General features: G+C 49.7%; 2 protein-coding genes across 4 annotated transcripts in view; one reads left to right on the top strand and one right to left on the bottom strand.

Annotated features, from left to right (window-relative positions):
• The window catches only part of DNM3 (dynamin 3), a 234,570-nt gene extending 224,658 nt beyond the window's left edge, over positions 1-9,912 (top strand). For 2 of the 3 annotated variants that reach the window (XM_064147248.1, XM_064147246.1), the window contains one exon: positions 5,573-9,912. In XM_064147248.1, the coding sequence (XP_064003318.1) occupies positions 5,573-5,642 (70 nt within the window). In that variant the 3' untranslated portion in view covers positions 5,643-9,912. The remainder of the gene's footprint in view (positions 1-5,572) is intronic. The other variant, XM_064147247.1, reaches the window with a different exon arrangement.
• Positions 9,913-19,002: 9,090 nt separating this feature from the next.
• PIGC (phosphatidylinositol glycan anchor biosynthesis class C) lies at positions 19,003-20,139 on the bottom strand. Its single transcript, XM_064148292.1, has one exon. The coding sequence runs from the start codon at positions 20,008-20,010 to the stop codon at positions 19,132-19,134; it is 879 nt and encodes a 292-aa protein (XP_064004362.1). The 5' UTR covers positions 20,011-20,139; the 3' UTR covers positions 19,003-19,131.
• Between the last annotated feature and the right edge of the window lie 4,741 nt (positions 20,140-24,880).

The raw sequence follows: 24,880 nt of genomic DNA, 5'->3' as shown, positions 1-24,880 counted from the left end.
GAACACAAATCCTATGAGGAGAGGTTGAGAGAACTGGGCCTGTTTAGCCTGGAGAAGAGGAGGCTCAGGGGTGATCTTATTACTGTCTACAACTACCTGAAGGGACATTGTAGCCAGGTGGGGGTTGGCCTCTTCTCCCAGGTAACCAGCAATAGAACAAGGGGACACAGTCTCAAGTTGTGCCAGGGTAGGTATAGGCTGGATGTTAGGAAGAAGTTTTTCACAGAGAGAGTGATTTCCCATTGGAATGGGCTGCCCAGGGAGGTGGTGGAGGCACCGTCCCTGGGGGTCTTCAAGAAAAGACTGGATGAGGCACTCAGTGCCATGGTCTAGTTGACTGGCTAGGGCTGGGTGATAGGTTGGACTGGATGATCTTTGAGGTCTCTTCCAACCTGGTTGATTCTATGATTCTATGATTCTAAGACTGTGGAAAAGGGAGGGAATAATCACAGTATCACAGTATCACAGTATCATCAGGGTTGGAAGAGACCTCACAGATCATCAAGTCCAACCCTTTACCACAGAGCTCAAGGCTAGACCATGGCACCAAGTGCCACGTCCAACCTTGCCTTGAACAGCCCCAGGGACGGCGACTCCACCACCTCCCCAGGCAGCCCATTCCAGTGTCCAATGACTCTCTCAGTGAAGAACTTTCTCCTCACCTCCAGCCTAAGTTTCCCCTGGCATAGCTTGAGGCTGTGTCCTCTCATTCTGGCGCTGGCCACCTGAGAGAAGAGAGCAACCTCCTCCTGGCCACAACCTCCCCTCAGGTAGTTGTGGACAGCAATAAGGTCACCCCTGAGCCTCCTCTTCTCCAAATAATGGACTTTTGTTTACCATTTCGAATCCATAGGACGTAGTGTAGAGTACAGTTATGTGCAGTTATGTTCTCTGGTGGTCACAGGCAAACGAGAATGTCAAACTCTAATTGGAAGTGAAAGCCTTTTATTTCGAAGCACGTTAGCTGTGCTCCGAGCAGGGAAGCCATCTTCTCCGAGCGGGGCCTCCCATGGTAATTACAGCCCTGCTTTACCGAAAGCATATTTTGTGGGCTCTGTGTGGGGAGCGATAGCGCTTCGCAGAAGGCAAATGCCTGAAGAGCTCCCAGATGTTTCTGATCGGATTTTAAGTCTAGACCTGCTTTATTTTGTTTCGCTCGCTCTGCGTTTGCCTAACTAAAGCTTTTAGGAGTTCTTTTAAAGCTGGAAAAAAAAATGGGGTGTGCAGCTAAGGTTAAAAATAAATGTAACAACTCTTCTCTTTTTTTTTTTTTGTTGTTGTTGTTTTGTTTTAAATAAAAAAGCTTTCGCAGGGGAGTACGAGTTCCCCCCTGCTCCAAACCCCACTGAGCTCTTCAAAGGAGGAGCCTCTGCAGCAACATCAGGGAGTTATTAAATACATACTTAGCCCACAATTTTCATTGGTAAATTCTTTATGTCTGCTTAATGTGTGCTAGTTAGAAGAACTGATTCTTTCTGCAGACTTCGTTTACTCAACCCTGGAGACCTATGATCCCCTACCCCTTTAGCACTAACTTTTACAAACAGTTTCCCTTTTTTTTTCCTTTTTAAATAATAATACTCATTTTAAAAAGGCACAACAGACTGAGCAGCCTGTTAAAGGGGCCAGGCAGTGGGACTCTGTCCCAAACCTTGAAACCCGCTCGCAATGTTGGAGACAAAAACCCAAACTGGAGTAACTGCAGCGGTGACGCTTTTAAAGGAGCTTTCTACGAATCGGGAGCTGCCTCTCAGGGCTGGAAGCACCTTAGCATCGCCGGCACAGGCCGGGGCAGTTGCAGGCAGTCCGGTATCGCAGACAGCGCGGCCGCGCCATCGCCGCCGCTATCATCTCTTTGGCCTCAGACTAGACATTTATTTGGGCTTAGTCACTGACACGGCAGCTAGCGCGGAGCAGGGACCTGGGGGAGGTTGTGTTGTTTGCCTCCGGTTTCCCCTGGCTGCCGCGCCATAGGCAGGCTGGAGCTCCCTCTGCTGGGCTGCTCTCCAGCCTACCGCCGCTTGCGCCACACCGCTGCGCGCCGCGTTCGTGGAACCCTTGCGTAGAGAGCAACAGTGCCCAAATCATGCTAGGCTGCCCTCGGATCTACGGGGTTTGGAGGGGACTAGAACAGAGAGGAAAGTGGGACAATATTCGCAAGGACCAGTGCAGTGCTGGTTGTGGGATCTGTTATCTAGGTGTCAGTTTGGGTGTCCAGGCTCCTGCACACCCCATCTTGAGGAGGACTTGTACTAACAGACTCAGAATCAGTCAGGTTGGAAACAACCTTCGAGATCAAGTCCAGCCTATCATCCAGCACCGTCTAGTCAACCAAACCATGGCACCAAGTGCCACATCTGGTCCCTGGAGGTGTTTCAAAAGATCCACTACCTCCCTGGGCAGCCCATTCCTGTGGCCAATCACTCTGTCAAGAGCTTCTTCCTAACATCCAACCCAAACCTCCCTTGGCACAGCTTGAGACTGTGTCCCCTCGTTCTGTCACTGGTTGCCTGAGAGAAGAGACCAACCCCTACCTGCCCACAACCTCCTTTCAGGTAGTTGTAGACAGCTGTAAGGTCCTCCCAGCCACTCTCCGGGTGTGAAGGGAGAGGAGAGGCAGGAGACTTGTGGGCTGACCTCTCCTCCTGTCTTTGGGCTTGAGATTCCTGCTGGGGGGGATGGAAAGCTCACTAAATCCTGTGCTTAGCATCAAAATGGTCACATAATGCCTTGTCACCTTGACAGGGAAATCTCATGGCAGGCACCTTCCGTGCTTGTCCTTTGACTTGAGCTCTGGTTGATGGAGAAAATGTATCTCAGCCCTGATTGTGGTTCAAATCAACTGATTATATATCCAGGACTGATTATATTCAGGAAATCTTCCCACTGTGCTCTCCAGTTTCTAGTCTGCTGGGCTAAACAGCAGTTTGAGTAAATTACATTATTTGAATCCAACCTGGTATTAAAATGCACGCTGGGGTTTGTATCTTTTAAATTTGATACGAAGCCAGCTGTATGCATTTTCCCTTGTTTGCAAATTGTATACACATGAGAGACGATGCTTTCAGTAAGCACTAAACAATGCAATGTGAGGCATTTCAACAAAGGAATAATTTAATGGAACCCAGCAGAAATGCAGAGCCTTAGAAGTGGTTCTTTATGAAACTACGAGTTTTGGAAACGGGTCCAGAAGACCTACACTGGAGCAGCACAAGAAACAATAGTTAACACAGTACCCTTTTTTTTTTCCCCCATACCAAAAAAAAAAAAAAATACACCATGAAGAAATTATATTTTGTCTCATTTTTGTAAACTTGTTGATTTACTCGAACGCTTCAGTTGGCATAATTTGTGTTTGTTCCATGTCAGGGATTAAAATTCTCATTTCTTCATCAAAAGAGAATATTGTCGTACAAGATGCACTTTAAGCCAAGCAAGGCTTTTTTTTTTGTCAAGTGTAAATTTGTCTCTTATATTATGTTCCAGTTCAAAGGAGATTAATGCAGTTACATCTTTTCATCCTCTCATTAGCTTAACAGAATGAGACAAGTTTCCTCTGTAATTTTCTTCAGAGGCAGGAACTGTTCCTCCTTTCACAGGTGAGGGACAGTGTTAGAGCTGTACAATTTTGCTTGGCCATTAACGAAATCGTACTGAAGGCGCGTGGGAACTGAAGAGCCCTGGGCTCCCTGCCTTCTTCAAGCCCTGGGTTTGTGCCTCTCTTAGAGCAGCTGTGCACTCTTGTGGTGATCTGGGCTGTGCTAAGGCTGTGCTTGAGCGCGTCCAGAGAAGGGCGATGAGGCTGGTGAGAGGCCTTGAGCACAAGCCCTACGAGGAGAGGCTGAGGGAGCTGGGATTGTTTAGCCTGGAGAAGAGGAGGCTCAGGGGTGACCTTATTGCTGTCTACAGCTACCTGAGGGGTGGTTGTGGCCAGGAGGAGGTCGCTCTCTTCTCTCAGGTGGCCAGCACCAGAACGAGAGGACACAGCCTCAGGCTACGCCAGGGGAAATTTAGGCTGGAGGTGAGGAGAAAGTTCTTCACTGAGAGAGTCATTGGACACTGGAATAGGCTGCCCGGGGAGGTGGTGGAGTCGCTGTCCCTGGGGCTGTTCAAGGCAGGATTGGACATGGCACTTGGTGCCATGGTCTAGCCTTGAGCTCTGTGGTAAAGGGTTGGACTTGATGATCTGTGAGGTCTCTTCCAACCCTGATGATACTGTGATACTGTGATACTGTGATCTGTGAGGTCTCTTCCAATCCTAATAATACTGTGACACTGTGTGATACTGTGATAAAGAGAGAGCTGATACTTCCCGTTAAAGAAAATGAGGAGCAAAACCACAATGTAAGTGATGGGTTGGAATAACTGCAGCGACACAACCTTGCTGGAGGGTGCTGGATGGCTGGTTAAGGAAGCAGGCTCGCTGAGAAGCAGCATCTAAGGTATATTTATACTACATAAAGCAGTGCTGGGCAGAATTGTCTGAACTAGTGCAGGTGCTGCAGGCCAGACAGATCTTGTCACTGCTTTCCTTAGCAGTGGGATGTTTGATCCCAGGTGGAATGGAGCATTAACAAAATACTCTTGTGTAGCTAAACTGATAGTTTGTCTCTCTATGGCTCTGATATGAACCACAGACCCTAAATACACAGAAAAATGTAGCTAGCTACCAGAAAGAATCTGTCTACAGTTCCAGCAGAGTTGGTGTGTTATAGTTGGATGAAGTGAGGGAGGGGAAGGTCTCAGCCTGTTCGGCCTATCTCTTTTCAGATTGGACTGAGCTTCCACACAAGTGGAACATGCCTGAGGATTGCACTGCTGCTAAGCTTTTGCACTGTGGTCTCTTATCAGATGGTGACACAGTCTGAATTGAAATGCAGGGGTTTGCAGTACACAGGAGCCTGTACTGAATCAGTCATTTGAAACAGGACAATAAAGACCCAAAAATCTTCCCCAAAAATCTGGGACTCCCTTATCCTTTACTGAAGCGGGCAGAGGCACACCTTAGTGGTAAATACGTGAATCCAAAAATCTGCAGCCACAACTTGCATATTCATAACTGGCCATTGATATAAAGCCAGAAATCTGTGCTTCATATTCAGGCACACTCCTATGCCTCCAGTTGGCCCAACTGTGCCAGAAGCTGCAATTTCTCTTGCTTCTGCAAACATCACCTGAAGTTCCTGCAGGCTTCTCTTCCCAAATCCAATTGTCTGCTCTGAAATGTGCCTTTGAGTCCACTCTGTGGCTGTCCCATCTGGGACTGACCCTTGAAAAAAAAGGACTCGTGATCCTCCCTATGTGATTTCTGTGGCATACGAAGGCAACTATGTTTGGAGAGGCTGCAGATAGAGCAAAGAGCTGTCTGGTGTGTGAGAGGGCTGCATGGCATGCACGTGGCAAACCCATTGCTTTCCTCCTTAACGCGGATGCGTGTGGCTGTGACGCTTCAGCCTGCACAGACGTAAGAGCGTTGTGTTGAGGGGCATGTGCACATTCACGCAGAGGCAGCAAGAGGAGCCAGGTTTGTTCTAGCCTTTGTGCTTATTGTTTCTTCTCTCTTTCTCTCCAGTCGAAGACCACCCCCTTCACCTACTCGGCCCACTGTAATTCGTCCATTTGATTCATCCCTGTTAGACTAAAAGAAGCTTCTGGCATGTCATTCATTGTTAACCAAATATGTGGAAACAGATTGCTTGGTAACTGTTGCAATAACCAATGTATAGTCGCATGTCTGGACATCTGTAGGCAAGTAACCAATTTTACTGATATACTCTCTGTCCATTCTGCATTGTTTATGAAGTCTTCAGTGTTTTGGGAAGGTCTGTGCTGCTTTGACTTCTCCTTTTACAATAGCTGATGTTAGCTAACGTACTGACACGTGTCTTCACCCAGGCAACTGTACTCATCACAGGCCTGTACAGCAATTGGAGGGCTTGACTTTATGCGTGTTTGTGCATGTGTTGATTTGATTTGCTTCTGTTTTTTCATCTTATATGAAAAGAGTCTTGCTTTAATTTGTGCATCTCAGGTTTTCTGTCATTTTGAATCATAGAATTATGCCTGTCTTCTCTTTTAATGCTGAAACTGGGCAAAGAAAAGTAACATGATTTCTTACCAAGCTCTTCTGAAGGCCACTTCTGTCTTTCATAGAAGGTAGCTGGATGGCTGCTTCTCCTATAATTTCTCTTTATCCAAAGTCTAGTTTTTAAAGAATGTTGTTAAATAAGAAGGGTGTGGATGGGACAATGTATGCTTTGCTATATTTCCACACTGCCAGCTGACGCGCAGAGTTGGTTGAGAACCAATTTGTAGTGCCTCAGCTCACAGGATTCAGCGTGGAGCTGTTTCACCCTGCAGCAAGGATGTGAGAGGGTGGTTTGAAGAGCCAGTACATGACAGAGCAGCGTGTGTCAACTTGCTTTGTCATCAGCTAGTGCTTGCTCATATTCGTACTCCCACGGAATGCATGGGAAGCTTTGAGGATATGTGAGTGCAAATAATACATTTACATGTACTGCATGGCTGGAGCCAGGGAACTCAGTGTTGATTTTGTGAAACAGAAGGCAACACAGATACAGATATGTGTACAGCTGTAAGTGGGCTACTGCTTCTCTGCCTGCTGTAAGCTAGTTCACAGAGCTATGGCCTAGATTTACATCTCGACTTTCCAAGGGTCCAGTTTGGATTTGAGTCAGTAAAGTTCTGTTATGCCCTCTGTATAAAGACTTTAGACTTTATCCTTGCATCTCTTGAAATCCTGCACACCTTGCATCCTGGCAATGGATTATTTTAGCAGATGTGCCCTTGCAGAGGTCCTCTCTGCCTGTTATTCTGCACTTTGTATATAAACCCCTTTTGTCTTAACTGCATTACTTCACTTTAAACACTAAGAGTCAGTGTCACCCCTATGGCTTAAAACTGAGTTAACAGAATGCAATTAAAAATTAACATGGCCACATTTCTTCAGAAAATATTAATTGCTGTTATTACAATTATGGTTACAGATCTTAAGCAAGGAAACTGGTAGTTGCAGGGGCCCCTAGTAAACTGTATTTATTGAGACTGTGTGTAGGGCTCCAGCCAGCTGTAACCCCATGATTAGGAAGAATCCAATCAGAGCCACAACAAATGGGGATTTAGCCTGTGAAGTATTCCCAAACTGCTGATTAGTTGTGCTCACCATTGAAGCAAATCATGTTTCAGCTTGCATAAGAGAGATGAGCTTGGGAAAGCATCATGATTTGTATGTTAGCTTAGCTTTAATTTCCTGTCAATCTCATACATGTGACACACACCTGGGGAGGCTAGAGGTCAGCATCCAAAGCACAGTGATGATGGAGTTTGTCAGAGCACAGGCATCTTTGTGATCTCAGAAGACTGCTTAAGTGGCCAGTGTTTGTTTGGAGAACAGCCCCAGCTCTCCCTCCCCAGGTGCACAGAATCAGCTTTCAAGAAAAAGAAACAAAACAACAAAAAAAACCCCAGGTTGATCTGTAAAGCCAGTTACAGCTGCATTCATTTCTGTGACCGAAAAAAAAAAAAAAAGAGAAGACTTGGATGATTTCTTTTATCTTCTACACAGTTTTCCACTGTGTAGCTTGCTCTGCTGCAACATGCACTGCATGTATTGGATGTATTTTTATCAATGGCCATAGCAGTCCATGCGGTTGCCCAGCCACCAAACCTCTAAATAGCTTGGCAGAACTCTCTGTCACTGACAGGCAGCTGCCTGCTGATGGCCGGGCCTAGTGCCTCAGCCAAAAAAGTCACTTTAACCCAAAATGTTGATATTCATTCAGTGATTCCACAAGGCCATGGTCTGGGTTTATCCCACAATGCCCCAGACACTCAGTTTAATTGTCAAAGGTCCCTCTTGCTCAGTGGAAAGAGGGGGTGATTCAGGCCAATGTGGCTGTGTGGTAGGTGAGGGTGGTAATGTTAGTAAGCAAGGAGCCTTGCTCAGATGACATAGGTCTGAGCCTAAAAACATGTAAAATCCACTGTATCTGAGAGTCCTTCATTTACTTTAATGACAGTTTCTGTCAAGCATAAGGAAGCAAGTAGCACAATTCAGAACTGCCCCTTAAGAAATTGTCTTTCTCAGCAGTAATCCTGAATTGTAAATTAAGTTCTCCGGAGTGGATTTACCCATAAGAGGTGGTGGAGGAGGCAGCAACGCACCTGTGACCCTGCTGTCAGCACCATCTGGTTCTGTGCTTGATGGTGAGGTTGCAGGACACAGCTGCACAGCTCTCCCTTACCCTGCATCCTCACTCAGCTCACATCTAAACCTGGCCTGTGCCCTAAATGCAAGACTTTAAGGTGTACAGGTAATAATTAACCATGAGCACTGATCCAGGGGTTGACAATTTAGCACCTAACTTCTTGCATATATGCTTTTCAGAGTAAACTGCACAGATTTGTTGTTTCTAGGAAAAGTGCTAAGTGCTTCCCAAGAAATTGCCACATCCAGTTGAGTAAGTACTGTCCTCCCAGCCTTGGCCTGTTTCCTCCTGCTGTACAGTGCCTGGAACAAGTTTGTTTGTCCTGCTTGCTCCTGATGCTGGTGCGTCAGCGTCTTTCCCATCCCTTGCTCTCAGAGGAGCAGCCCTGGCAGCAACTCAATTCATGCCTGAAGGACAACAGGACAAGTACCCTGTGGATCTGCTAGAGGGACTGGCTACCTCAGGCTGGCCACTGCTCCCTCGCAGATACCTAAAGCCTGAGCTCCTATGTCTGAGAAGCATAGGTTGCTCTCCAGTTCTTTGTTTCCCTCTGGCATAGCTCAGAAGATTGCCAGAGAGCAGTGGAGACTCCCACTGGGTACCAGCAAGGTTTCTGATACTATGTGAGGTGTGTAATTAGCTGGGTGATGTACGCAGCAAAGTTTCAGCAGAGTGCTCATCTGGTATTGCATTTAGGCTAAGCCTGGGTCTCTGCCTAGAGAACTTGTTCCACCTCACCTCCTTCTGGCTGACCGACAGCGGAAGAGCTTGTGCATGCCCATAAATAGCTCTCAGCCTTTTAATCTCAAGGGATCTTGTGTTAGGTTTAAAAAGATTGTATGTTCAGTTAAAAAGCTTATGTACATAGTTAATGTGTGCTTATTTTATTGGCAATCTTGTTGCACTTTCTGAGTAAGCCTCATAAAAGTAGGTTATTTATTATAGTTACAGGAGATAGGCTATAGGTGATGGCATCTCATGTTAAAGCATCACATATTATTATACTCTCCATTGCAGACAGCTACACTAAACAACGTGTATGCAGCATTGCTGAGATTGCTGGCTAGTTCTGACCTTTAGTATACTAAAATAGTCCAAACCTCCTGAACTGAAAGCAGACCTATTTTGCACCTGTGACTCTGGGGAGGCATCTGACCTCTTGACGTGCTTATGGCAGTTCCTCCTGCTGTGGCATTGAACCTCCTCCTCAGGCTCGAGCAGAACTGCTTCACTGTGTAAATGAATGTTACTCTGCCTGTCTTTCCTCTTGCTTTGTCTGCAGGCGAGCTGATACCGATGGCTCCTCTCGTCCAGACAGTCCTCCACATTTGCTTGATATATGATTTGTCCCCACCTTGCCGGCTGTTTGCTTTACTGCCTGTCTCTTTGCTTTTCCAGGACAGTGTAAACGATGACTTCTTTTTGTAAGAAGCAAACACTTTATTTCTTTCTGATTTTTTTTCCTCTGTATGTAAATGCCCTACTTCATATGAGCCAAACCACCTGCCTTTGGTTTCATCTGTATATCATCTATAAATGCTTCTTGGTGTTGACCTTTGAGCACAGCAAGTTGATTCCCAAAACCACGGTCATTACTGAGCACTCCATGCACCTGCTGTAAAAATCTTATGCTGCATTTCTGAACCTGAAATAAACTGTAACTCTTGATGGGCTTTTATTATTACTTTCTGGATGAGCATGAGTGGTCTGTCTCTCACACTATCATCTCAGCATGTTGCACTCCACTTCTGTTGGGCCTGCATTGAGGGTTTACCAGAGATGTGTGTAGCACTGAGCTCACTGGAGCTGTCCTTCAAATGGGAGATGGGGAGGTGTAACCCATGGGAAGAAGCATTCAGCCTGCTGCCCTGCAAGGGGCTTGGAGTGCTGCAGAGACATTTTGCTGGGAAATGGATGAGTGTTTTTCAAGCAGTACCTGGTATTCATTTCATTGTTGAGGAGAGCTTGTTCTACAGGAGATTCAGAGCAGAGCAGAAGGCTAAGATGAGTCCTCTGGAGCAGGAACTGGAGTAAAAGTGCATGTATATACATTATGTCTGGAAGGGATTTCCCCCTGAATTGGTTGTGTACAAATGTGCAGATGTTCCAATTACTCAATTCCTCCTTCAGATCAGTGAGCCAAGTAACTGGAATTGGTGCTTGGAGGGGATGATCTGTACAGGACAAGAAGCACAACAGCTTTGGGGGAGGATGTTTCTCACTGAGTACGGCAGTCACTAAATTGGTCCTCAGACAGGTTTTGGGAAAGGAGGAAACAAAGAGTAGGATGAGCTAAGCAGCAACATCCTCCTTGTATTTGCTTGCTTGCTATAATGTTTAGAGATTTGTATTTTTTAATAGCCTTTAATGGCTATGCCTGAGGCAGTCTGTGCCTTCCTGCTCAGTGAACAGCAGTGCCACATGTGTCACATCCAGCTGGAGTATGTTATGTACCCCTGTATGAGTTTGGTTCCTGGCATGCTAGTCAGCAACATGTCAGCAGTGCTATGCTGGCTAACGGGAAGAGCATCCAAGCTTCTGTGACCTCTGCACAGGGCCATCAGCTGCCAAGGGTTTCTCCTCTAGGGTTGGCAGTAGATTCATTGCACTGTGATCACCCATGTTTTCAATCTTTCCCAGCAATGCCCCCTCCAGATACCTCAATCCAGCCCACAGGCCATCTTATTTGACCGTCTTTGATTTCAGCAGAATCTCACTTTAAAAAAGCCTACTCCAAGAACGGTGTTTGAAAGCAGAGAGTGGTGCAGATTTTAAGGTTGACTGGGGAAAAGCTTTTCCAGAGGTTACTGTTTGCTGCAAGAAAATTAGGAAGCCTGTGACCAGCAACCTCCGTGCTTGCAATGTGGCTGTCCTAGCGCTCTGGCGCCAGATGGGAAGCGGTGAGGATGAAAGCCCAGGCTGTGCTGATAGCCAGCTGATTCTAATCTTGCTCTTGCTCTTTTCCTTCATCTGCATGTTCTCTGCCTTTTTCTCTTATTCCCTTTTATTAAGATAATTTTGTTTACAAGTGAATTTATTGTATCTTGACCTTTTGCTTTAAACCTCTCACCCCCCCACCCCTTCCCATGAATTTTGGGTTATTTTTTGTCTTTTTCCTAGGCGACCTCCACCAGCTGTTCCAGGAAGATCATCCTAACACACACAAACACACATTTCTTTTTTGTTATATGCAATCTGTCTTGTCCTGTCTTTTTTTTTTTCCTGGTCCAAGATTCTCTTTAATTTGCACTGGCCTATTTGTAAATGAAAGATTTTATTTTCAGATGTCAATGGAAAGTCTCTGCATATAAAGAAAATTAAAACTCTGACCAAAAAAAAAAAAAAAAAAAACCAAAAAACAATGTGTGCTGGTTTTGTATTGAAGGGTCTACCCACTCTTACTCAAATGGAGATATTCAAACCTCATGGGAGAAATTGTCTGGGCTCAGTCAAGACTCCCACCCTACAAGGTGGTAGAAGAAAGGACATTCTGCTGGGATCCCACTATTGCTTCTGAATTCATTGACCACCAAGACTGCCCTGGTTTAGAATCATAGAATCATACCATCAAACAGATTGGAAGAGACCTCCAAGATCATCCAGTCCAACCTAGCACCCAGCCCTATCCAGTCAACTAGACCATGGCACTAAGTCATCCAGTCTTTTCTTGAACACCTCCAGGGACGGTGACTCCACCACCTCCCTGGGCAGCCCATTCCAATGCCAGTCACTCTCTCTGGCAAGAATTTCCTCCTGACATGCAGCCTACACCTCCCCTGGCACAACTGGAAACTGTGTCCCCTTGTTCCGTTGCTGGTTGCCTGGCAGAAGAGACCAACCCCCACCTGGTTACAGCCTCCCTTCAGGTAGTTGTAGACAGCAATGAGGTCACCCTTGAGCCTCCTCTTCTCCAGGCTAAACACTCCCAGTTCCCTCAGCCTCTCCTCATAAGGTTTGTGTTCCAGGCCTCTCTCCATCTGTATCGCCCTTCTCTGGACACCTTCCAGCACCTCAACATCTCTCTTGAATTGAGGGGCCCAGAACTGGACACAGCACTCAAGGTGTGGCCTGACCAGTGCTGAGTACAGGGGAAGAATAACCTCCCTTGTCCTACTGGCCACACTGTTCCTGATGCAGGCCAGGATCCATTGGCTCTCTTGGCCACCTGGGCACACTTCTGGCTCATGTTCAGCTACTATCTACCAGTACCTCCAGGTCCCTTTCCTCCTGGCTGCTCTCCAGCCACTCTGTCCCCAGCCTATAGTTCTGTTTCGGGTTGTTGTGGCCAAAGTGCAGAACCCTGCATTAGCATTAGCAGGAAGAATAGTCAGCTTCTTTAACAATAGACTTCTAAAGTATGTCTAACACACTGGCAGCAGCACCTGGCTGAGTGGGAAGTCAAAGGAGAAGACTGCAGCAGGACAGCAGGATCTGGACTGATGAATCTGCACAGTTAAAATCACAGCTGCTCTGATTTTTTTTTTTTCCCAAGCTAAAGCTCTGAAATTTTTGTGAGCCAACCTCATTGGAGCATCTGAGCTCAAACAGCTGTAAGTAGCTACCTCTGGGATTCCACATGTGCCTGTCACTATGGGAAGGATCAAATCTGGGATTTAAGATTTAGAGGATGTGCTTGTTTGGAGTGCCAGAGAAGTAAGTGAAGATTAAGTCTTAAAAAAAGGGGAAACCTGGTGAGTTTTGCTGACTTGCTTTCTCATTTGAAAACCAAGAAGGGTATCTCACAAACCATGCAGCTAAATCAGAAGGTGCTGCACAGATGCGAACTGGAGGCACAATGCAGCATCAGGCCTCTAGCCTGCTAGTTTCAGTAACACAAACAAGACTTTTCTTCATAGTAGGAAGTTCAGGTTGAGAGGGAGCTGCAGCAGTGCTGCTCAGGGGATGTGGGCAGAAGAGTAGAGATGTGCAGTTTCATGTGTGTGTAAGGGGCCCAACCACCACAGCCTGTGCTGGATTTTGAAACAGTTTGGGCGTTACCCACCCCCCGCACTTAAGAAAATCACCCAGACTAGACTCAGACGGCTGGAAATCAAGGAATGAAGCTATATATACAGCTTAGCACAATATACAAGTAAATATAGTTATATACAAGTTGAAAGTAACACAGAAACACAATACCCCTCCCAGAAACAACCAAAGTCCTCAGGAGGGCTCCTGACCCAAACCCCCTTCCTCCTCCTTCTCACCCTCCCTTCAGAAATAACCAGATCAACCCACGTATATCTCACATGATAAATCTGGAGTCTGAGGTGAGATGTCAAAAAGAGATGACAAGGAGGTTAGAGGAAAAAGGGGTTAGGTAGATTAGAGACTTAAAGGCAGAGTCAGCCAGAGACCAGACTGCCACAAAGAAGGCACAGCCCAAAGTGAGAGCTGAACAGTGTGTGTGAAGCGCCTGTCTTATCTATATTTTGACTAGTTGTGTTTCTCAGCAGAATGGTGATAGAGGGCACATGTTGGGTTTTTTTCCTTTCTTCTCACAACGAAGGATTTAATTTCTCTCAGTAAAAATTAGCCTCAAACCAGCACAGATTTCAAGCCAGGTCTGACACAGCTTTGCTGAATTTAGGCAGTTCCTCTTGTTGCAGCTGATTCAGATCCATGCTGATCTCTGGTATACCCAGGGAGCTACTGAACCACCTGCATGTGGCAGTAAATGCCAGACACTGGGTTTTGCTCAGCTTATAAAGGTGTACAAGGGTAGACAGCTGCAGATTTACACAGAACCTTCTTTCTTCTCACTTAGACTTTGTCTTTTGGTGAAGTACAACAGAAGAAACTGCAATGGTATTAGTAAAAAGTGGCAGGGGGAAAAACCCTCCAAGTGCAGCAGTTCTTAGAAGAGGGAGATAAATATTCATTCCTGCTGGACCTTTGAAACTAGGAATTGCTGCAGTTGGAAAGAATACAGCATACCGTGGGAAAAGTGAGAAATGGAGCCTTCTATCAGTCCCATAAACACAACTGTTCCAAGAGTAAGGGATGAGGAGCAGAACTCTGGCTGTAACTTTCATCTGTGGAGTTCATCACAGTCTGAGGAATAAAAACCTCAGGAGTTGTGCATTTTCAGGGTCACTGCAGAAGCAACAGCATTTGTATTTATCAAGCTGTTGAGGAGGTTCTGGCCATGCTTCACCCATCACGTAAGAGCCAATGGGACCAGGATGAATTTCACAAGCTGCTGCTTTTTCAAGTTGTTAAAAAATCTGTTCTTCACTGGAGAAAGCTCTCACTGGGATGTGGTATGGTACTGACAGGTGAACCAACAACAAATAAAAGGTGGCTGATACTTTAGTTGTATGGTCTTACCTCTAGCACCCTAACCAGGAGCTGCTGCTGTCCTCCTGGCTTCTAGCTGGCTTTAATTCGGTAGGTTCGAAGGCACAAAATTCCTTCTTGAGGCATTTTATGGTGTTAAACCTTTCACAGAAATCTTTGCCTTGTTCTGAAGCATTTGATAAGAATTACTTTTGGAAATAGGATGCAGGACCTCATGGTCTCCTGATAGCTGTTCCTAAAATCTCCTAGGTAGACAGACAAGATTGGTGTGCTGGGAAACCTTGGCATATTCTTCAGCATCAACTTACAGCATGACTTTTTGAAGAAGCTGTTTAACCTTGTCTGTGCTATTTTCCCACTGCAGTGGGATATGTTCTGTAGCTAAAGGTGCTGCACCAGATGGTGGCATTATGTGTCCTAGGCTGCTTTTCAATGGACAGGTTAGGATGAAAATCCCACTTTGGTTTCCTGAATATTCACGTTACTGCTGTTGCCTCTCACATCAGAAAGCTGGGGAAAGCTTAGTGATTATGGTGGGAATTGAAAAGATATAAAGGTCTTACCTCCAAAGACTAAAGCTTCACTCTAGGCTTCCAGATCCAGGCCCCCTTGGGGAGAGGGACCCTGCCCCCTGACAACACAGTGTGAGTGACTTGCAGCAGGGACTGTAGATGGAGCTTCCAGACAGCACATGTCAGCAGCTCCTGCTGGAGCAAGGCTTATCCACAGCCACTTCACAATTACTTGCATTTGGCCAGCTTCAAATAAAAAAAAAAGTGTCCCACTGAAGTACTGTGATCTCCATGGACTAGGAAACTTAAGAGAAAAAGCCTGCACTTCTTCCTCATGTAAAGAAACATTGAACGCTTCAAAGTTGGTTGGTGATGATTTGCTTGCATGCAAACTGAGAAGGACTTATTTCTTTGGTCTCAGATGTGTGCTTCATCTGAGAAGCTGCAGACCAGTACCTTCAGGTAATGAAAGCTTAGAAGGAATCCATCCATCCAAGGAAGAATGAGCTGGATGTAGAGTTATTGCAAAGCTGTGTTCTGCAGAGGACATTCTAACCTCAGGCCTGAAGACATAATGACCATCTCTTCATCATCTTAACTTCAAGCAGCATTGCAGAGCATGCATCCTCAGCCAAAAGTCAGAGGAGCCCCAAAGAAACTGTCTGGCCTTTGTGACCCCTACTGTCCCTGTCTCTCTCTTGCTGTATTCCTTCCTTTAAAGTCCCTTTGTGTGTTCAGGCCATGAACTGGGCTTTACATTTTCATCTCCCACATTGGTGCTGGCCTCTTCTGACAGGTAATTGGTGATAGAACAAGAGGGAATGGCCTCAAGCTGTGACTGGGTGGGTTTAAATTGAACATAAGGGGAAAAAAAAATTCCCAGCAAGAGTGGTCAGGCATTGGAATGGGCTGCCCAGGGAGGTGGTTGAGTCACCAACCTTGGATGCGTTTTGAGGCTGTTTGGATGTGGTGCTTGGGGATATGGTTTAGGGTGAACCTTGCAGAGTAGGGTTGTTGGTTGAACTTGGTGATTCTGAGGGGCTTTTCCAACCTGAATGTTTCTGTGATCCTGTTAGGGAGAGCAGGGTATCTGTGTAGGGAAGCTAAGGGGAGGGCTAAACTGTTTCCCAGATCTACTGCATCTGGGGAGGAATAATAAACTCCACCAGTACAGGCTGGGAGGTCATCTGCTGGAAAGCAGCTCGGTGGAGAGGGACCTGGGGGTCCTGGTGGCTAACAAGTTAACCATGGCACAGCAATGTGCCCTTGTGGCCAAGAAGGCCAATGGGATCCTGGGGTGTATTTTAGAAAGAGTGTGTCCAGCAGATCAAGGGAGGTTCTCCTCCCCCTCTACTCTGCCCTGCTGAGACCTCATCTTGAATACTGCATTCAGTTTTGGGCTCCCCACTTTAAGAGGGACAGGGATCTGCTGGAGAGGTTCCATTGGAGGGCTAGGAGGATGATTAGCAGACAGGAGGGCATGGCTTATGAGGAGAGGCTGAGGGACCTGGGGCTGCTTAATCTGGAGAAAAGAAGACTTAGAGGGGATTTGATAAATGTTCCTAAGTATCTGAAGGCTGCCAGGAGTGGGGGGACAGACTCTGCTCACTGCTCCCTGGGATAGGACATGGAGCAATGAGTATAAATTGCAGCACAAGAGGTTCCACCTCAACATAAGGGGGAACTTCTTTACTGTAAGGGTCACAGAGCACTGGAACAGGCTTCCCAGAGAGGCTGTGGAGTCTCCTTCTCTGGAGACTTTCAAGGCCTGTCTGGATGTGTTCCTCTGTGATCTGTGTTAGATAGTATTGTCCTGCTCTGGCAGGGGGTTTGGACTGGATGATCTCCTTGGGTCCCTTCCAGCCCCTAACATCCTGTGATCTAGACAAGATCTGAGGCTAAGGAGGAGGTGAAGTGAAAGAGCTAGTTGGAGCAGAGAGACCTGGGATTGTGGGCAGGGATGAAACTACTTGCAGGGGGCTGGATAGGACACATCTCGCATCCTGCCCGCAGCTGGGCACACTGGCCTGCTCCATCTGTCAAAGCCTAGGGATCTGCACAGGTGATCTGCTGGGCTCCAGCTGTGGCTGAGATGGTGCTGGCAGGCTGTGCCCATCTCCCACCTGGAATGCATGGGTAATTGATGTTGGCATTTTTCCTAACCCAGAGCTGGTTGCGAGAGTTTGAATTTGGGAAGATTATTTTGAGGAAAATACTTCCCCTTGGGTGAAAGGGTGCAGCAGAAACTGCTTTCTTGTAGCCTCTACCATGAGAGACATGGCCAACAGGCACCAGGCAGGCTGGATGTTTACACTGGACTTTTATGAGGGTTCTTTACTATAAGGGCAGTGGAACATTGCCCAGAAAGGTGTTTTGGGCCCCATCCCTGGAGATATTCAAGGTGAGGCTCGATGGGGCTCTGGGCAGCCTGATCTAGTTGAGGATTTCCCTTCTGACTGCAAGGGGAAGGGGTTGGACTAGATGACCTTCTAAGGTCCCTTCCAGCCTGGACCATTCTGTGATTCTGTGTGATTTACACTCAGGACTTGCCATACCACTGGACTCTGAACTGGCTTTGAATGGTAACATTACAATAGCATTAGCCCAGCACGAGGTGGGATATTCTGGTTGCTGATCCACTTTCTGGGAAACCTCTGTGAGAATAAACAGTCTGCTTGCCGAGTAACTGAAAAATGTCATCCTGACCGTGAGCATCTGGCTGCTCTGTGCTCCCTGTGAGACTGCAGCACAGGCTCTGAACTTCCACAGGTTTTAATTAAAACCAAAATGAGATGTAGTCATCACCATGACGACAACAGCAACATTTAACACGTGGCAAGAGCAGTAACAAAGCACTGGAGGTGTTGGGGACCCCACTGGGGGTTGCTCTGAGAAAGTCAGAGGAGTGCACTGCAAGTGCCTGCTCGCAGGGGTGAGATGCTGGTACCCAGAGGGATGGGGTGAAGTCAGCAGAAAGCTCTGCTTCTGCAGCCTTGGGTTTCCAGAAATGTTTCCTAAAAACCTGGGTGATTCCAGATGCATCTCTGTGGGGTGGAGCTGGGGCTGCTGTGCCTATCTCTACAGTGCTGGTTCTTACGGGCTCTGCTCCTCATAGTGCCCAGCCTGCAGGGCTGGGGTGCCGAGGGATGGTCCTAGACCGGAGTAGGGAAAGGGAAAGCACAGAGGAAGCCTTCTTGGCACCGGGGCTGGTGGCCTCCAGTGGGACTTCTTTGCCAAGGGCGCCCTCTGTTGCAGTGTGTGCCGTGCTCTCCAGACAGACACAGGACTGAACGTCGTTAGGCCCTGCCACAATTGCAGCCACCTGGCATCTCTTCAGCTGGTATAGGTGTACACGTGGAGGTCTCTGTCGTGCTGATCCCTCTGGCCAGTGCCTGGCCGTGCAAGCAAGGCCAGACCCACCTTTGGGGGAGGGTCAGAGACAGGAGGAAGGTGGCAGAAGGTGGCTTGCCCCCTCACCTTCCCCTCAACTACAGGATTTTGGTTAACGTGGTGTCTGGCAGTGTCGTGAGGCTGTTCTGGCACTGGTGACCAGAGGGGTTACAGGTGAGCAGAGCTCTATACTGCACCCATCCCAGATGCTCAGTCCTGCAGATCTAGCAGCACCCTGCACCTCCGCACTGCCCACAGTGCCCCCCACCCAGCCCTCTTCCTCTCCAGACCTCTTGGGGAAGTGCTGTTAGTCCCCATAGCAAGCATCCCGGGCCCTGGGGTTGAGGACATACACGGGCATGTTCTGAGGCACATCTGACCCAGACACGCAACTCTATGTGGTGTTCCTGTCCAGGGGCTGTACGCACACCCTGCACCCAGCCCCCAACGGCAGAAGCACACACTGTGGCACTCGCCTATGCCCCAAGCTGCTGCACAGACCAGCCGCTCTCGGGGGTTCAACTCCTTCCTTTGCCAAAACCAAGGTCAGACCTCAAAAAAGATGCTGAGGCTAATGCAAACCTAGTCCTCACTGCTTGTGTGAGAGGCTTTATTGGGCTGGTGGCCTTGTCCCAGGACTGTCCCCCAGCAAGGACCTTTGCACTGCTCAGAGAAGGTCCTTTCTTCTCTTTGGGCCAGGCCTACATGAGGAATCTGGAGAGGTCCTCCTTGATTTCGGCTTCATCCCATGGTCCATGGATGTTGTCCTTCAGCAGCTGAAGACGGATAAGGCAGTAAGGGCAGAGGCAGGAGATGGCAAGCAGCAGTGAGGCAAAGAGCACTGCGCCTACACTGGAGATAGTGGCCAGCCCCAGCAGTGCTGCCACCGCAAAGAGCACTGTCACCCCCACATAGCACTGGGGTGTCTGGGCCTTCAGCTTCTTCTGCAGCATGGGCCAGAGAGCGAAGATCTGCATGGCAAAGGTGACCATGACAAAGGCATGAAGGGAGCGAGGCAGGCGGGAGGCCAGGCACACGGAGGCAAAGATGGCCATGTTGAGGGACAGCGTGCTGGAGACGATGGCAGCATTGGCACCATAGTCAAAGAAGATGAGGTGACCAAGAAGCATAAGGGCTGACATGGCATAGATGGTGTCCGTGCTGATGGACTCCGTCAGCGTCTTCAACACGGGCGAGAACCCGTAGGTGAAAGCGGCGAACACCAGCGTGCTCTTGAGATCTGCCCACCGCGTCCGCCCGCTCTCCCGCCGCCCGACCCCGCCGTCCACGGCGTCGAAGAGGACATAGCCGAGCAGAGAGGAAACCAGGGCCACGCCGAAAAGCCCCTGCGGGCTCAGCAGCCCGGCGTCCATGTACCACCAGGTGACGACGAAGACGCAGACGCTGCATAGCTGCTGCACCACCGCTCCCGACTGGAAGACGACGGTCCGGTACCGGTACTGCCGGGCGTGCACGTTCTTCCGCAGCTCCTCCAGGAACCGCTGATCCACGTAGTTATCGGGGAAGGGCTGCCGCTCGTACAGCACCTTCTGCCACCGTCGCCCGGGCACCGGCTTCATCTCCCCCGACCGGACGGGGAGGGTACTGCTCCCCTGTCCCCGCACATGCACCCCAGGCCCCGGGCCCGGCTGGGCCGCCGCAGCCTCCGCCGGTTCCGAGAGCGGCGCAAGGGCCGCCGGGGCGCTCAAGGCTGCCACCTGCCGGCGGGAGCCTCCCGCCAGCGGGACCGCTCAGCCCGGAACAGAACAGCGGGCGGGGAGAGGTTTGCTCTGCGGGAGAGCCTCGGGGTGGGGCTGTCTGCCAGCAGGACCGGGGGTCCCGGAGGCGGCAGACCAGGGAGGAGCTGGTGGAAGCAGGGATGATGAGGAGCAGGCAGCAGTGTTGGATACCGTAAGCTCCATACCAGGATCCGGGCATCCTGAGTGCCACAGCTCTAATCCTGCACCCAGGCTTGTGCATGGGGCTTCTAGGCCTGCCTGGCTCTGTCCATCATCACAAAAAGGCTGAGTGGCAGCTGCAGGAGGCGCTACCGACCTATGCTGATGGTGATGGAACACTGTCCCAGGTTGCCCAGAGAGACAGTAGATGCCCCATCGCTGGGGACGATCCATAACAGGTTGCATGGAGCTCTGAGCAACCTGCTCTAGTTGGAGCTGTCCCCGCTCACTGTAGGAGGACTGGACTAGATGACCTTTAAATGTCCCTTGCAACCCAAACCAGTTTATGATTCTACGATTCTGTATGGAGAATTGTCCCTGCTGCTGCTTCCACGCTTGCTGTGCCCACTCATCGTGGTAAAAGGCTGCTGGGGCATGCTCTGGCAGCCGTAATGTGCCATGCTGAAGCAAGCATCAAGAAGGGCACAGCTGGTTGGTGGGGTTTGGTCTGCTCCTCTCTCTGCTTAGACATCCCTCTGTGTGTGCAGACTGGCCACTCGGCAAGTGACTCCATGCCATGCCACAAGTCCTGCTCCTCATCCTGGCCCATCAAGGCACCTGCTTTTCTGGCCAAACCAGGCTCCAGCACCTGTGTCATGGAATGTGGGTGTGATACTGTAAGCACAGGCCCCACTTCCCCTTCAGCTTCTGTGTGCTTGCAGCTTGGACCTGCCCTGCTCCCCTGCCTGCCAGCACCCTCAAGCAGTGGTGCCCAAGGAGGAACGGGAGAAGCTGAGATGAGAGGCCTAAATGTGCAGCTTTGTAGGGACCCTCATCTCCTGTGCTGCCCATCCCCTCACCAAAGGGCCTGAGCTAGCATGCAGAGACGGGGTTGGGGAAGAAAAAGGGATAAGAAGAGATTTTTCAGAGGCAAGAGGTGTTTTCCCCAAGTGTGTGTGTGTTTGTGCTCAGGTCAGAGCCTTCCCAGAAGAGGTGCTTGCTGCAGAGGAGCTGCTTACTTTGGCCTCACTCAAGAGGCCTCATCTTGGAGTAAAGAGGCCTCAAACACTGCCCTGTTTGTGCTTTGGGAAGGGGCATTTGTGTCTGTTGTGTGGGAGCAAGCAAAGAGTTGTTTTTCTGCTACAGCCCTCATGTTTCCCTTCTCACGGGCAGGAGCCAGCCAGTGCCTGCCACGGGCCATCCCAAGCAGGACCCCACCTTTCCCAGGTATGTGCAGAGCAGCAGGTCACCCCCATGCTGCTTATGTGCTTCTGAGGAGGACCCTGGGCTCAGTCACCCCATGGCGACATCTAAAAAATGCCACGTCCCAGCTTCATACCATTGCACTTGCTCTGCAGGACAGGAGGGCTGCTTGCCCTGTGCAGGTACCCCATGCCAAGGGCCAAAGCTGGCAGCTTACAAGCCAGGATGGAGGTGGACTCAATTTCCCCTCCATAAAAGCCCCCAGACCTGCACTTTGCACAGAGCCATATGTGTGCCTCCGTGCGCACAACCGGTGCCCACAGGGACAGGGAGTGCTGCCAGCTCCTGCAATTGCTGGCATTGCCTGGAAGCCCCAGGCCTGGGAACTGGAGGTTTTGAATGAAATGCTGTTCTCCCAGAATCACAGAGTAAACCTGGGGCACATGAGAGAAAAAGCTCAGAGGGCGGTGTGCCTGTCCTGCTTCCCTGAGAAGTGCCATGGCCACCATGGCAGAGAGATGCCATCTCCCATGGGCACAGGCAGGACATGGCTGTGCTCTTGCTGCAAGTTGGTGACACTAGATTTGGTGTGACTTGGCTTTTGTGCATAACGGTGATGTTCTGGGGACTGAGGCCAGTGGGCTGGGCTGGGGCACAACCCCAGCGGAGAGATAAGAGATGCAGGGAGTACTTCTCATGCCTCTTGAGATCTCTTCTGCTGTGAGCCACCAATGTTCCCTGGGAGGCAGGGAGAGGAAGCAGATTGCTGCTTCTTGGTGACTCACAGCATCCCCAAGTAGTGCAGAGTGATGTCAGCCAAGGTGGTGGCAAAGCCTTCAAGCCCCTTTGGGAGACGCCAGCACAGCAGCTGTAGCCCTCCACGGGGTGGTGAGACATGAAGCAAGGCACTCTTGGCAGTGCCAACCAAGTCTCAAGTCCCACAGGGCCTTGTGCTTACCTGGTGCTTGGGAGAGCCCAAGGGCTGCAGCGCGAAGCAGCTGCTGCGCTGTCGCCGCGTCCCTGCGTGCGGAGGGGACAGTGTGTGAGGAGGGGACAGTGTGTGAGGAGGGGACAGTGTGTGAGGAGGTGACAGTGTGTGCGCTGCCACGGTGTGAAGGATCCGCCCACAGTCCAAAGGGCAGCGCAGCCCTGCCCGGGTGGCCCAGACTTTGCCTGCCGGGGGTGACTCACCTGCCTGCACAGCAGACCTGGCGGGGCTGCCACGGGACCGCCACGTCACCGGCAGGGGCACCTGCACTGCGCAGTCACCCCTCAGCCCTCCTCAGGCTGTGTGGCCACCAGAGCTCTCTTTGGCAATGACAAGCAGTAGCTAAGGTCAAGGATGCAAAGGGCCTTTGTGAGCATCTTGATTTCGTGCCAACAAGACCTCCCTCACCTCATGATTAAGTGTCCCCAAGTGCCCCTGGCCTCTGGAGATGCTGTAGGGTGGTGAATGCTCTGAGAACCTCTGTGGAAGTGCAGGAGTAAGGAGCTGGACACCACAGCACTACAAATTCTCTGTGTGTTGGGGACTTGCTGGCTTGGCTGTCCCCTGCCCTTTGCGAGGGGATGCCACCACGGATTGGTTTAGTGTCTGCCAGGCTCCAAATGTTGGAATACACTGCTAGAGCTGTTTGGAAAGAAGGCTGGAAAAGATGACAGACTGGGATGGAAATAGCTGTGACTGATCTAGGTCTCCACTGAAGATATTTGAATATCAAAGTATCAAGGGCATTGCACCCCCACTGTCAGCGCCAGCTGCCTCCAGGTGTATCTGCTTCTTCTCAGGCTGGGACTGTCACTTGTGCTGCAGAGAAGCAGGTTTTGAAATAACTAAACAGTATACCCTGCACAGGGTTTGAGCTTGCCTGAGGCTGCATGGATGAGGGCAGATTCTGCACCTCTCCATGTCCCTCGGCTGGGGCTCTTCCCACAAGGGACAGGGTTGCCCCAGCTGCAAGTTTGTAATGGTGCTGGCAGTTTCGGTCCATCCTTCTTGCTGTCCCTCTGCAGCCAGTGTTGTGCTGTGTGTTCTGGGTTGACGTGGTGAAGCTGTGCCTAGGCTTCCTGCAAGTGTAGCAATGGACACTTGGGCCTCGTTTCTCTGCTAAACGATCCCTCACAGCCTTCCCCTTTGACCCTGGACCAGAAGCCTCCCTCCGCAGGAATGCTTTTCAGGAGGGAGGTTGGCATAGCTCCAGCTGCTAAATTTTTCCATGCCCAGAGACTGTCTCCTACTTTAAATGGCCCCATAACATGTGCTGTGTCTGCTTGTGTCACTCCTCAGCACGGAGTGGGACAACACCAACCCAGCACCTTGCAGCTGGTGGTGGGCAGGGGTGATGCTGGGGCACGTGGGCCAATTGTCCTAGAATCTCCCACAGTACTGTATTTGGACATGGTGGAATCCAGTGCTGCTTCAGCTCGCCCCAGCAGCTCCCTTCCCTGGGTGAAGGTCAGATTTCCTGGATACAGGTCCATATCCTGGTCCCAGGTAGACCTGGGCCACCAGAAGTGGAATGTCCTGCACAGACCTGTGCTTGCCATGGGCAGCCTGTGTCACCCAGGGCTGCTTCTGGGCACCCTCAGGCACAGCTCCTGCCCATGGCCTTACTGGCTAGAGCTAGCTGAAGCTGCTCAGACTCCTGAGCCTTCTTACCCTTCACAACATCTTCCACCTCCCAGGAAGCCTCCCTGCAAGCTCAGTTGAGGAGTACCCTGTCCCATATGGGCTTTTCAGAGACTCCACTGCCCCCAGGCATGTGCTGCAGTTCTGTTGCTGTGTCCAAAGCAGGGTGCATGCTGCAGTGCCCACAGGTCTCCATTCTGAGGGTGGACAACATGGGAGCTCATGGCAAGGATGTCACCAGATTCAGAGTCAGAGCTCCCTATCCCAGTCAGGTCATTTCCAGCATACTGCCCTATGGAGAGGAGCTTGGCCCAGATGTAAGCTAGGACTTTTCTGGAGATCCCATGGAGATGTTTCTGGGTGAACAGCCTCTGTCCAGGATAGAGAGGACCTTAATCCTAGTAAATCATTTTTTTCCCCTCGTGGCAGCATCCTACCTGCATGGGGCCAGGCTGGGCAAGGCATAGAGCTTGCAGGTGAGAGTAAGGATGGTGGAAAGAGAGGCATAGTAGCCAGAGATGGGGGAAACTCACTAACCTGCCAGGAAATGAGCTGAAGAAGTACTGTGGCTGCTGGAAAGACCCAGCAATGCTGCTCAAGGTTGGGGAGAGCTATCCCGAGAACAGAGATTGGGTCTGAGGAGCCTAAGCTGGACCAACATCTGCCAGGGTGAGGTTTGGGATTTTCTGAGCCTGTTGCAGGGGGAAAAAGATGGGAAGG

The sequence above is a fragment of the Pogoniulus pusillus genome, chromosome 8 (assembly GCF_015220805.1).
Source record: "Pogoniulus pusillus isolate bPogPus1 chromosome 8, bPogPus1.pri, whole genome shotgun sequence".
NCBI classification, from domain to species: domain Eukaryota; kingdom Metazoa; phylum Chordata; class Aves; order Piciformes; family Lybiidae; genus Pogoniulus; species Pogoniulus pusillus.
The sequence above is the reverse complement of the archived record's forward strand: the minus strand, read 5'-3'. Positions and strand labels throughout refer to the sequence as shown.